General features: G+C 40.1%; 1 protein-coding gene across 1 annotated transcript in view; it reads left to right on the top strand.

Annotated features, from left to right (window-relative positions):
- Positions 1-15012, top strand: part of ADCY3 (adenylate cyclase 3) — a 127163-nt gene that overhangs the window by 37845 nt on the left and 74306 nt on the right. The window contains exon 3 of the mRNA XM_070734865.1: positions 8957-9106. Coding sequence (XP_070590966.1) covers positions 8957-9106 — 150 coding nt within the window. The remainder of the gene's footprint in view (positions 1-8956; positions 9107-15012) is intronic.

Below are 15012 nucleotides of genomic sequence, written 5' to 3' on the forward strand. Positions count from 1 at the left end.
GAGTTTTAGTAGTATGTAGTAGACGGATAGAAAGATTCCTGCTTGAAACCCTAAAGAGTTATCACTATAGTTAATACTTGACTGGACTGATAGCAGTATAGCAACTTCCTGTTTTTCTAATCTATCTCTCAGGATTGCTGGGAAATTAATACATGGGTAGGGTAAAGAATTGTGTATGCTGCATTAGTTCCATGAGGATATAAATAATAAATATAATTGGAAGGAAACTGAATGTAATCTAGTTTGATTGCTTGCTGGAGTGCAAACTTCCCTGTCAGAGGTTTGCTTGAAAGCCTTCAATTAAAAGGCTACCTATCCTCTGTGAAAGCAGTCCACTCCTTCAGTAACAACATCTACAGATAGTCCTTGACTTAAGACCACAGTGGAGTCCAAAATTTAAGTTGCTAAGTGAGAAATATGTTAAATGAGTTTTGCCCAATTTTACAACTTTCCTTGCCACATTTGTTAAATGAATCGTTGCAGTTGTTAAATTAGTAACACTGTCGTTAAGTGCATCTGGTTTCCTCATTTACATTGTTTGTCAGAAGGTTGCAAAAGGGGTTCACACAGCCCTGAAACACACTGTAACCGTCATAAATGAGAGTCAGTTGTTAAGCATCCAAATGTAATTCATGTGACCATGGGAATGCTGCAGTGGTTATAAGTGTGAAAAATGGTCGTAGGTCAACGCCGTTGTTACTTTGAACAGTCACTAAGTGAACTGTTGTAAGTCGAGGAGTGCCTGTATTGCTTTGCATCTGGATAGATAAAGGTTCGTCGACTAATTTCTGCAGGTCAAACATTTCAAGGGATCTTTGTCAACTTTCTTTCCCCTTGTTATCCATTTCCTGCAATGGTAGGCTAGTAAATAAGACAACAAGTAATGGAATTTTCACCTGGACTGCATATCCATAGCAAGAAAAATCTGTATGATGCGAGGGAATAAAGCATAAAGCCCTACATGGCATCGGACCAGATTACCTCCAGGACCGCTTTCTGCCGCATGAGTCCCACAGAGTCTGCCTTCACCAGGTCCCGTCAACTAGACAATGTCATTTGGTGGGATCTAGGGGAAGAGCCTTCTCTGTGGGGGGCCCGGCCTCTGGAATCAGCTCCCTCCAGAAATTCACACTGCCCCCACCTTCCTCGCCTTCCGTAAAAATTTAAAGACGTATCTGTGCCGCCAGGCTTGGGGCCATTAGACCCTGGCACCCTGGCTGACGAGTGTAGTATGTCTTGCTGTGCGAATGGGAATGAATGATTTTAAATGTTATTAGAGTTTTAAAAGTTTTTTAGCGATATTAATTGGATTTTTTAGATATGTACATTGTATATTGTTTGATATGTTGTGAGCTGCCCCGAGTCCTCAGAGAGGGGCGACATACAAATCAGATAAACGAATAAACAAATGAACAAATGAACGAATGAATGAATGAATGAGCAAAGAGTTCCATAACTGAAAAGATTTCAACCTAGCCTCCAATTGTCCAGATCCATCAGTGGCCTCCATTATATCTCATGTCTTATTGCTACAGCTCAAGCTACTAAAGGTTATACAAGGAATCATAGAAATACTATAATGCATTGTCACTTTGTTTAATCTAGTTAAACTGTGGCCTTCTGAACGTTTATGATTGAATGCCTGACTTCAGTCTAGTTGTATAACGTTTTAGTTTTATAATAGTAAATAATAGCTTTTCCCCCCCATTTGAAACATATTCTTCCTGTTCTGGGTCTATATAGATATGCATTGGCATCCTTCAGTCTCGAAAGACCATGGAATTTTCACCTGGACTGCATATCCATAGCAAGAAAAATCTGTATGATGCGAGGAAATAAAGCATAAAGCCCTACGTGGCAGGTCTGGGTAGGTTAGTATGGAGGATAGACTATCCTCCATATATGTATATATATCACACAAATGCACACACATACATATGCACAGATTTCCGATAATAATTAATAATGTTTAGAGACATATAAATATAGCTTTGTTGTAGTCTATGTTATGATATAATGACTAGGCTTTATAAAATTCATATTGAAGCCAGCACATTTTCAGTGCTTCAGAACATAGCTGGTTGTCATGACAACTCCAGAGTGTTAAAAATGGCAAGTCAGTGGTGAACGTGCATGAGAATTATTGGTGTTGAAAGTAGAGGTGGGAGATGGAGTGGGCTTCCTTCAGATTATTTTTAGAAATGTTTTTTTCAGAGGCACTTGAATGAGAGTGTCATCTTATTTTAAAATAAATCCCAGTCTTTTAGCTTAGTAATTCTGAAATATCACTGGATGGATTTTATCCTTCTATTTTCCAAAGGTGTTAGGCAGAACTTTACCACGTGGAGATTTTTACTGTTTTAATTTGTAGAATTTTAACCAATTATTAACCATTAACCCTAACCACTGACACAGAATGGTAGGAAATTCCTGTTGGTTTTCATCTGTTAAAGTCAGTTTGGTTTTTGAGATCCTAAGGGTGCGCATCTCAGCATCGTAAAATGTACAGATTAAATTTGTTTGAAATGGCTCTGAGTTTTGCAGTATACACATCCTGAGAAAGGGGCGGCATACAAATCTAATAAACAACAACAACAACAACAATAAAGGTTTTACTATTTACAAAAGTCTTATGCAAATTGAGTCTTTTTGAAAATAAGGTAAAATCTAGCAAAGGCTTCACCGCACTGATTATAAAGTCTTATCAGCTGGCCAGAGTCCCAAGAAGAGATAAACATGACAGTAACTACCAAGTTGAAGCAAGATTCAGTAGTGTAGACATACAAAGGTTAGCCGGAAGCCCTGAGCTGATTACTGCAGTTAAGAATGTGGTTTTAAACACAAGCCGGAGACACGAGCTGCAACAACATTTTGTCATGAAGTGTTGTATCTTGCTGTGAGCCGCCCCGAGTCTGCAGAGAGGGGCGGCATACAAATCTAAATAATAATAATAATAATAATAATAATAATAATAATAATAATAATAATAATAATTTCTGAAAGGAACTGTGTTGTTCTCTGCACCGAAGCAATGCACAACTCCCCTTTAAATAGCCTGTTCCGCACTTCCACTGTCTCTGAGTCCTCTGGGTCCATTACTAATTGCACAAAACACAAACGGGCCACAACAAGTTTTGTATTCTACTCTAGGAATCTTCTCATCTGGAAAAAAATGTATGTATGTATGTATGTATGTATGTATGTATGTATGTATGTATACCTACAAAAGATTTAGCCAATTGATGCAACTTCTCCAGGAAAAATGGAGTGAACCATTGAAAAATTACAATGGTTCACTCCATTTTTCCTGAAGAAATTGCATCATTTGGCTAAATCTGTGTTCTCCTTTTGTAGGTATATATATAGCCCTATATTGGGACTTCAATTCTGGGAGTTGAAGTCCAGATATCTTCAAGTGGTCAAGGTTGGGAAACACTGTTCTAGACACACACAGACACATACACACACACACACACACACACGTAATGTATGTATGTATGTGTGTATGTATATGTTTAAAAATAGAGCAAGTAGGGATATTTGTGTATATTAATAGAATGTTTGCTAACCATACAAAAATGGGTGATGTAATTTTAAGACGTGAAAAAATTGGCAGCTCTAGCTATCTATAGGAAAATAATCTTTGGCATTCACTAGCCAAATGGGATGGGAAAAGTGAATTGTTTGGAACAGCAGTCCAAAATCACCATCCCTTGCAGATCAATCTTCCTCCTACCTGTTGCACATCACTGTGAGGTAAGCCTGTATTATGATGTAAAAACTTCAGAAAAGAAAACAATTTTTTTCTAATTACAGTCAGCAGATGAGAGGTTTACAATTAATACTGAGGAAATATTCTCATTGACCAAGCTCCTGGGCAAATGTTTCTTAAACGTTTGCACCCTAAAGGAGTTTCAAAATTTATGATTTCTTATAAATTTAAAAAAGAGAATAAACATTACAAGAGTGGTGGAAGGTCTTAAGCATAAAACGTATCAGGAAAGACTTAATGAACTCAATCTGTATAGTCTGGAGGACAGAAGGAAAAGGGGGGACATGATCAAAACATTTAAATATGTTAAAGGGTTAAATAAGGTCTAGGAGGGAAGTGTTTTTAATAGGAAAGTGAACACAAGAACAAGGGGCCACAATCTGAAGTTAATTGGGGGAAAGATCAAAAGCAACGTGAAAAAATATTATTTTACTGAAAGAGTAGTAGATCCTTGGAACAAACTTCCAGCAGACATGGTTGGTAAATCCACAGTAATGAATTTAAACATGCCTGGGATAAACATATATCCATCCTAAGATAAAACACAGGAAATAGTATAAGGGCAGACTAGATGGATCATGAGGTCTTTTTCTGCCGTCAGTCTTCTATGTTTCTACATGAGCAATTACAGGACCATTAGCCTAATAGATACAATACCGTGGCTAAAATACAGTATCTGCCCGGTTCCACTTTGAGTAGAATCAAGAACTGAGTTGATGAAAAGTATATTCTTGCAGAAGAACAAGCAGGCTTTAAACAGAATCGATCCATTATTGACAGTCACTTTGGAAACATCTAATTGCAAAATATGTCAGTAAGGGGAAACAACTGGGTCAACAAATAGATCTTGGTGCAGCATTTGATACAGTAAACAGAAAAACATTATGGAGGAAATTGATTGTACTTTAGATGGAACCCAGACTGTCTAGCAATCCAGACTGTTGAACATGGTTTGCTGTCTCCTATTTGATGAGGAAAAGAAGTGAGATGTAAATGGAATTAGTTGTAATATTTCTAGATGTGATCAGCTTCCAAAAGGCCATGAATCGGGCCAGGAGTTAACAGCTTTTAGCTAATAGTGTATGCCCATATTTTGTTTAGAGCTTCTGTATATGGAGTTTCTACTCCCGACAGAGTGGATTTGATTTAAATCAACTTGAATCAACTTGATTTAAATCACGATTTAAATCACTAGTAAAACTGGTCCATTTAAGAATGTATATGTAAGTAAAAGGCTTAAAAATAGGCAACTTTCGGCAGCGGTCATCTAAGCCAGATGTGATTTAGTTCTGGACTTAGGATAGAAATATGTTTGCTCTGTGGTTATGGGATGCTAGCTGTCTGTAAAAAGTTGCTCTCCCCAGACACCTTCTTGCCCCTTGATATTCAAATATCTAGAGAAATGACAGTGCTTTTTTCTTTTCCAAAACACATTAATGAAGACCTATGAGCAATGGCATCTGAAATGTTGCTGATGAGATATCTGGGTGTTCGGTTTTTTTGTCTTGTGTTATTGTATTCTGTTTTGGTCTCATTGTTTCTTTTGCTTACCCAACAACAAAGTGGCATTTATACCTGTCATTTTTATTGAAGGTTTAACTTTAAATCAGACATGTGCTGTACTCTCAAAATCCCAGGGATTTTTTAAGCTCTTAGCTGTAGTCCTTAATTGTTTATGCTTTAACTATAGTCCACAAACAACTCCAGATAGTGTTACCAAATTATAATTTTCAGTGGGACAGAAGAGAAAATGTATTCATTACATGACTAGATAACAATCATTTAAATTGTATTTAATTTTAATTATATGCAAAATAAATTAAAACAGAGTTTGTGTTGAGGTAGCTGTACCCTTGACTTTTTGAAATATGACTTTCAGCACTTTAAGGGCAGAAAAATTGAAAAAAAAAAAACCCACCAAACCCCCAAAATGTTAGAGTATTCATTGCCATTTTCTGATTTCTCTGTCATAATGTTCACTTTTATTCAATGAAAGGATTATTGATGGTAGAGAAACAGAGAATTATACATTAATAAGATACTTTATTATTGTCATTGTATGTATATATACAGTATACTTATACAATGAAATTCACATAATACCTAAAGATCAGTCCCAAAAACACGCCCCACCTACTACAAATTCCCCACTCTGAACAATAGACTTAAGTAATTCCCCAAACAATAGACTAAGTAATACTGTCCAACAGCTCACTGATTGTGACCCTTTAAGTACAATTATAGCTCTAAGATAAAAACTATTCAGAAAACATGTGGTCCAAATTTTAATTGTTCTGTATTTTCTGCTAGAAGGCAACAGTCCCAAAAGATTGTAAGCAGGATGAGAAGAGATTCTGAGAATGTGCAGCTTCCTAGAACAGCGAGATGCAAAGATAATTGTTCAGTTGGAAGATGGAAAGTGTCAGTAGCACCATTTAATTTTAGCTTTTGTTGTGTGCAGGAATCTAAATTATTTGTTGGTTTTGCTGCATCTTGGATAAGACTTTCTAGCCTCTGCTTGTACAGGACCACTGAAAAAGAACCTGTCACCTGTTATTAGTTTATTTGATTCTTGACAAATGTATATTTTATTTTATGTACGTTGAGAGCATATGCACCAAGACAAATTCCTTGTGTGTCCAATCACACTTGGCCAATAAAAATTCTATTCTATTCTATTCTATTCTATTTATTAGATTTATTACAGACTAATCCTGCTGACTGTTGACTACCAGCATTTCAGCAGTTCGAGTCTTACCAGCTCAAGGTTGACTCAGCCTTCCATCCTTTTGAGGTTACATTATCTAGGCCCTCGGCAGTCAGGATTCAGACCCGGCTATAGCACAGAAACTGCTTTGGTTGGGCTGATGGATGATCTCTGGACAAGGGTTTATCCCCTGTCCTGGTGCTTCTTGACCTCTCAGTGGCTTTCGATATCATCGATCTTGGTATCCTTCTGCGCTGACTGGAGGGGTTGGGAATGGGAGGCACCATTCTACGGTGGTTCTCCTCCTACCTCTCTGGTCAGTCGCAGTCGGTGTTAGCGGAGGGTCAGAGGTCGACTCCTAGGTCCCTACCTTGTGGGTCTCCTCAGGTGTCAGTTTTCTCCCCTCTGCTGTTTAATATCTACATGAAACCGTTGGGTGAGGTCATGCCCTTGGATGACGACACTTAGCTGTACATCTCTACCCAGCGAAGCAGTGGAAATAATGTGCTGGTGCTTGGAGACTGTCAGGGTCTGGATAGGTGCCAACAGGCTCAGACTCAATCCAGACAAGATGAAGTGGCTATGGTACTGCCTCCCAAGGACATGTCCATCTGTCCATCCATCACCATGGGAGGGGGGGAATTATTAACACCCTCAGAGAGGGTTTGCAACTTGGGCATCCTCCTCGATCCACAGCTAACTTTAGAACACCATCTTTCAGCTGTGGCAATGGGGGCGTTTGCTCGGGTCTGCCTGGTGCATCAGTTGTGGTCCTATTTGGACAGGGAGTCTTTGCTCACGGTCACTCATGCACTTAGCACCTCAAAGTTCGACTACTGCAATGCTCTCTACATGGGGCTACCTTTGAAGAGTGTTCGGAAACTTCAGCTCATCCAAAATGCAGCTACACGAGCAGTTTGGGGCCTTCCAAGACATGCCCATATCTCGTCATCACTCTGCGGTCTGCATTGGCTACCAATCTGTTTCCGGACACAATTAAAAGTGTTGGTTGTGACCTATAAAGCCCTACATGGCATAGGACCAGACTATCTCCAAGACCACCTTCTGCCGCACGAATCCCAGCGACCGGTGTGGCCCCACAGAGTTGGTCCAGAGTTGGCGACCAAACAATGCTGGCTGGTGGGATCCAGGGGAAGAGCCTTTTCTGTGGGGGACCCGGCCCTCTGGAATCAGCTCCCCACGGAGATTTGCACTGCCCCCACCCTACTCGCCTTCCAAAAGAATTTGAAAACTCATTTTTGTCGCCAGGCCTGGGGTTTTTAGATCTTTCCCCCTGACCAATGAATGTTTAGTATGATTGTTGAATGAAATGATAGTTTTTAATTAGAATTGTAAGGATTGTTTTTAATGTACTATTAATTGGATTGTTATTACTGTTTTTTTGTACATGCTGTGAGCCACCCTGAGTCCTCGGAGAGGGGCGGCATACAAATCCAATTGAATCTAATCTAAATTAAATCTACATGGGGTTACTCGTAAAATGAGGACCCAGATTGTTGTGGGCAATATGCAGACTCTTTAAACCGCTTGGAAAGGGCTGTAAAGCACTGTGAAGTGGCATATAAGTCTAAGTGCTGTTGCTATTGCTATGAGAGGGATCAAGGTTCCTTGGTGGACCACATTTAAATATGATTTAGCAGTGTACTGCAGCTGCCAAAAAAGCCAACACATTCCTAGGCTGCATCAATAGTTGGTACAGTATCAAGACCACAGGAAGTGGTAGTATTATTTAAACCACACTGGCAATATTATATTTAGAATACTAGACTTCACTGGATGGAGGGTCTGAACATTAAGTGTTGGTAGAGATTGTATTTTGTAGGCAGAATATCCTAACTTCAGTATGATATAGAGAGGTTTAGATGGGGAGATATTTTAGTGAAAAGAACCTTTTTCAGAGCTGGGAAAGAGATGAGTGTTCTGTTTGCTCTTGTGAGATGAACTGAATCTGATTTACAATTTTATAAACTAATGTCATGCTTTTTAAAAATTCAATTTAATTCTTTCCGATCCTGAATGTGCTGTTTGTGTTTTCTGTCTATGTGGTCCACTAGGGGTAAACAACCTGAAACCCTTCAGGATTTTTGAACAATAAGGGCCAGATTTACTGAAGTTGTGATCTTTACGCTGGCTGAATGTTATGGGAGTTGAATTCTAAAGCATGCTAAGATTGTTTTCACTGCTATATGGCATTAGGGGATGCTACAATCAAGAGCAGTTTCTCAAATGGATAAGAAAAGGGGGTTCAATTTCCTCACTCTCCATATCTCAATATTTTGGAGAAGAATGGACAATATATAAAACACCAGTGCATTTCAGTATGGCTCATGTTGGGGATTAGTGGGAGTTGCCATTCCTCAGAGAAAGCCTCCTATAACCTTCCTAGATTTCTAGGGAAAAAATAATACTTATCTTGTGATGATTGATAACTGTAATTTATCACTTTTTCATTCAAGATCTTATCCAATGTTGCCATCTATCTGTGCACCATCTGTGTGGGTATCATGTCTTACTACATGGCAGACCGCAAGCACCGCAAAGCCTTCCTAGAAGCTCGGCAATCTCTGGAGGTCAAGCTCAACCTTGAAGAGCAAAGTCAGCAGCAGGTAAGAATCAAACAGTTCTATGATTCCCGGTCCAGTTGCGGCCCTATCTGGACCGGGAGTCACTGCTCACGGTCACTCATGCCCTTATCACCTCAAGGTTCGACTACTGCAATGCTCTCTACATGGAGCTATTTTATTTATTTATTTATTTAGATTTGTATGCCGCCCCTCTCCGCAGACTCTTGAAGAGTGTTCCGAAACTTCAGCTTGTTTAAAATGCAGCCACGCGAGCAGTCTTGGGCCTTCCAAGAAATGCCCATATCTCACCATCACTCCGCGGACTGCATTGGCTACCAATTTGTTTCTGGACACAATTCAAACTGTGGGTTATGACCTATAAAGCCCTACATGGCATAGGACCAGATTATCTCCGAGACCGCCTTCTGCCGCACGAATCCCAGCGACTGATGAGGTCCCACAGAGTTGGTCTCCTTAGGGTCCCGCTGACCAAACGATGTTGGCTGGCGGGACTTAGGGGAAGAGCCTTCTCTGTGGGGGCCCCGGCCCTCTGGAATCAGCTCCCCCCAGAGTTTTGTACTGCCCCCACCCTCCTTGCCTTCCAAAAAAGTTTAAAAACTCATCTTTGCTGCCTGGCCTGGGGTTCCTTAGACCTTCCTCCCTGACCGATCAATGCTTAGTTTGACTGCCGAGTGAATGATATTGATAGTTTTTAATTAGAATTTTAAGATTGTTTTTTAAGGTATAATTGGATTGCTATTATTGTTTCCTGTTTTTCTGTACATGCTGTGAGCCGCCCCGAGTCCTCGGAGAGGGGTGGCATATCAATCCAAACAAACAAACAAACAAACAAACAAACAAACAAACAAACAAACAAACAAACAAACAAACAAATCTGCAGCTTCTATTTTTTTTCTGGCTCATAACCACACGGGCAATTCAAAACCTGAGTTTAATATCTCAGAAAATCAATTTCCTTAGTTTTTGATTTCTAGGTTTGAATGTAGGTGCACGACAGAATTATTTTTGCACGACAGAATTATTTTTGCATCATATTTAGTGGGCCCATCTCTGAGAAAATTACTGGCCCAATTCTAGCTTACTAGTGAGAGCCATGTTAGTTTCTCCCTCATGGTGGATATAGCAGCCATGCATGGGCTCATCCTGTCTGCTCGGTGAATGGACTGAGCCTGCCAAAGCTTCTAACCCAGGAGTGGACTTGTTTCTCAGTTCAGCAAATGCTCAGGTCTCTCGGGTTTTCACTCATTTCTCCACACTGGGGGCTCTGCTCATGGACGCTCTCCACTCTTCTTGGCCCAAAGGCCTACTCTATGCTTTTCCCCGATACCGATTATTCCAAGGGTCATCCAGAAGACAATATAGGAGAAAGTGGAACATTATCTTGATAACTGCATTCTGTCCATGCAGAATTTTTTCGGCCCTCTCTGTATCACCCCCGTGGCAATTGCCTTAGAGCAGTGTTTCCCAACCTTGGCAACTTGGAAGATATCTGGACCTCAACTCCCAGAATTCCCCAGCCAGCATTCACTGACTGGGGAATTCTGGGAGTTGAAGTCCAAATATCTTCAAGTTGCCAAGGTTGGGAAACACTGCCTTAGAGGACGGACTCGTTCCATGCTGCCAGCGAACAGTGCTTCATCTGAACCCACAGTGGCTCCAGCTGACCGCTTGGTACTTGAGCGGGTCATTCTGAGGAAAGATAGGATTCCCGAATGAATCATCAAGATCATGCAGTTATCATGAAGACCATTGACAACGAGAATTTACAATGTGACCAATGTGACCTGGGTAGCTTTCTGCTGCTGCTGTGCAAAACTAGATGTGATGCCATCAGAGGCAACCGAAATTGAGGTTCTGATATTTCTCCAAGATGGATTGGACAAGGGTCTTAGCCCCAATATCCTGTGCCAAGTGGCGGCATTGGTGACTGTCATAACAGGTAGCCAGTACAGTTCTGTGGCCCATCACACACACATTAAGAGGTTTCTCCAGGCCGCCACCCTGATTGCCCCACCGGTAATACATCATTACCTGACTTGGGACCTACCCAGGGTACTGAAGTCACTGACAGTCATATGAACCACTGAGAGAGTCGTCTCTTTGTCACCTCACTTGTAAGGTGGCCTTTTTAGTGGCTATTACCTTGGCAAGACATGTGTCAGAACTGGTGACCTTGTCAGTGCGTGAGGATCTGTACATGCATGACAAGGTAGTCCTGCATTTAGATACCACCTTCTTACCAAAGGTCAACCCGGCTTTTCACAGGGTGCAGGACATGGTCTTATCCAGTTTTTGTGCTCATCTGGTACATCCCAAGGAAAAACTCTGGCGTACCTTGGACCTTAGACAAGCTCTACTTATTTATGTTAAATGCACAGAAGAGTTCAGGAGATTGGAGGCGTTGTTCATTTTGTTCCAACCTACTTTTCTAGGTCGAAAAGTTACTCCGTCTATCGTAGCTAGATGGATTTGATCCACTGTCACCAAGGCTTATGAGTTGCAGGCCAGGAAACCTCCCTCACAACTCACCGCCCATTCTACCAGAAGCGTGGCTACCTCGGTGGCATGGGCATCTCAGGCGTCGCTAGAGGAGATGTCGGGCGGTTACCTGAACGACTACTACGCCATTTGTAAGATATTGCAAAATTGACTGTCATGCAACAGCGGAGGCATCCTTTGACCGGTGGGTAGTTCAGCAAGTTGTGCGGGATTGAGGTCTTGTCAAACCGATTAGCCCCCCCCCCCCCCCCCCGCATTGGACTGTCAGCTTGGGTATGTCCCATGCATGGCTGATATATCCACGAGGAAGAAGGGGCGTTGGTCCTACCTGATACACCTCTTCTACGATGGTGGATATAGCAGCCAGATCCTCCCTACTTGGTTTATGGTTTCGGTTGACTTAGGATATTGTAGTACGGTGTGATGGCTGTAGCACAATGGAGTCTGCTGCTTCGCTCCTTCATTTGAACTGGAGCTAGGAATCAACAACAACAACAATATTAGAAGCTTTGGCGGGCTCAGTCCAATCACCGAGCAGACCGGATTAACCCATTCATGGCTGCTATATCCACCATCGTAGAAGAGGCGTATCAGGTAGGACTAACGCCCCTTCTATTTGGAGGATTTTGCCTCTTTCCTGGAGTTTAGAACTTGTCATTTAAGCTTGCATCTCATTGAGAGGACTCTTTCTTGTTTATACTATTATAGATTAGCTGTTTTCAGTGAAACCAAGAAAGAGGCTATGGTGACAGTGCTGTTCCCATAGTAACCCATTCTCTGTATCTGTTACCAAAGAATAACCCTCTCCAGGCCTTCAGTAAAAATGCACCTAATAATCATGTTATTTTCATTCAGAGCAATTCCCAAAACAAAATTAGAATACTGTATACTGTTGTAACAGAAACTTCATGAAGATGGCTAACCGAATAAATTAAATCCTTCTCCATTCAGCTTGTCTTCTCTTGTGAGCCTATGCTAAGTGAGACTCCAGTTGTAGGCTCACCATTGAATTAAGTAGAATAGATAGGATGAGCTGATCCCAACAACCCCTCTCGGATGAAGCACAGAAAAAGGTCGGATTTAGGTTGAAGGTTTCTAATGTAGGGTTAAAAATTAAAACTTATATTTTGAATTGTATTGTAACCAGTGCAGTACTCATAATATGGATGGAATCCTGTTAAAGAAGCCCTTACCAATCAGTAAGTGAACTGATATATTTTGGGTCAGCAATAGTGTCCAAATAATTCTTCAAAAAGTAGCTCCATATTATATCAAAAACTGAATTGTATGTTGTCTGTTCTCAGCATTTCCAACTCATCTGGCTAGTTAAGAAAGGCAGGAAATGTAATTAGTCTGATAGGCTTCATCTTTAAACATCATAAACTGGTACCTAGAGAGCTAAAATAAAGATATACCAACATCTTTCTTTCTGATGTATTTTTTATTTTATTTTATTTATTTATTTGTCAAAACGTGTACAAGATAATAGATACGGTATAAACATAAACAAAAGCCAAGTAGATATAAGTTTGCACAGTAGGAATGGTAGGCATGATGGTGTGCTTATTCATGCCCCTTACAGACCTTAGGAATGGGGTGAGGTCGACTGTAGACAGTTTAAAGTTTTTGGAGTTTGGAGAAGAAACCACAGAGTCAGGTAATGCACTCCATGCAATGATCACTCTGTTGCTGAAGTCGTATTTTCTGCAGTCGAATTTCGAGTGGTTTACATTGAGTTTGAATCTATTTTGTGCATGTGTATTGTTGCGGTTGAAGCTGAAGTATGCATTGACCAGTAGAACATTGTGGTAGATGATTTTATGAACTACAGTTAGATCAGATCGAAGGCGATGTAGCTCTAGGTTTTCTAAGCCCAAAATTTCAAGTCTGATGGAATAAGGTCTTCTGTTGTGAGCAGAGGAGTGGAGGACTTTTCTTGTGAAATATTTCTGGACTCTCTCAATTGTATTAATATCTGATATGCAGTGCAGGTTTCCAAACGGGTGAGCTGTATTCAAGGATTGGTCTGGCAAATGTTTTGTATGTTCTGGTTAGCTGTTTAATATTGCCAGAGAAGAAGCTACACAAGATTAAGTTAACAACTCTTAGTACCTTTTTGGCAATGTTATTACAATGGGCTCTGGTGCTTAGGTCATTAGATATGAGTACTCCAAAGTCCTTAACAGAGTGAGGGTTGTCTACAAAATTGTGTCCTCCAAGTTTGTATTTTGTGTTCTGATTCTTTTTGCCAATGTGTAAGATAGAGCATTTATTGGTTGAGATTTGAAGTTGCCAGTTATCAGACCATTGTGATACATGGTCCAGGTTTTTTTTGAAGGGTAGAAGTATTATTGGTGGTGTTGAATAGTTTAACATTGTCAGTAAAGAGAACACAGTTATTTATAATGTGATCACAAAGGTTATTTATGTAAAGAATGAATAGTGTTGGTCTAGAACACTGCCTTGAGAGACACCACTGATGACAGGTACAGGATTTGATAGGGCATTCCCTATTTTAACCATTTATTGTCTGTTTGACAAAAACACAGTTATTCAATCATGAAGGGGACCAGAGATGGCATACAATTTTTGTTTTCAAAGTAGTTTGTTGTGTACTACTGAATCAAAGACTTTACAAAAGCCTATGTAAATTGCAGCTATTGAATTACCTTGATCGAGTTGTGAAGTCCATATGTTTTTGCAGTGTAGGAGTTGCAGGTTAGTGGATAATTTTTTTCTGAACCAAATTGTTACAGAATAGATTGTTAGTTTCTAGGTGAAGGGTGATGGATTGATGTATGAATGATTCCATGACTTTGCAGATAGTCATGATATAGTCTGAATCATTCTGCAGTTTAAAACCAGAGGAATAATTCATTCATAGCTCAAAAAGGAGGGTTTAAACCTCTGATTATAAAAAATATTTTATCATGAACATATTTGATTTTCAGAAAAACATATGTGTGTAGAATTAAACTTCTGTATATCAGCCATTTCTCTGTACTTTCATGCACACACAGGGAGGGGGGAGGGACGGGGAGAGAACAGTAATATCACAGAGAGTATTGGAGACAGGAGAGAAAAATTATTTAAAATTGTACAGGTGAGGCATATAAAGTGCCTTGTCCTGAATTAATGTTGACAGCAACATTTTTCCTGTGTTTTTGAGTAGTAATGGTAAAATTTAGGGTGGGTGAAATCCGAAAGATGAAAGTTCTTTTGCAAAAGAGGTCAGGAAGTCTTTTGTTGGTCTGGTGTAAACACACAGCAGAATTATGTTGTAAAACCTAATGCAATATATTGAACCACATTAAAAAATACTGCAAAGTGATGCCGGTTTGAAATGTTGCTTCCCAACATACAGCACAATATTTTTTTCATAGGCATGACAGATGATAGTCTTGTGTTGCTTCCAATGCAAAAAAACA

This window comes from Erythrolamprus reginae, chromosome 1 (genome assembly GCF_031021105.1).
Source record: "Erythrolamprus reginae isolate rEryReg1 chromosome 1, rEryReg1.hap1, whole genome shotgun sequence".
Lineage (NCBI taxonomy): Eukaryota > Metazoa > Chordata > Lepidosauria > Squamata > Dipsadidae > Erythrolamprus > Erythrolamprus reginae.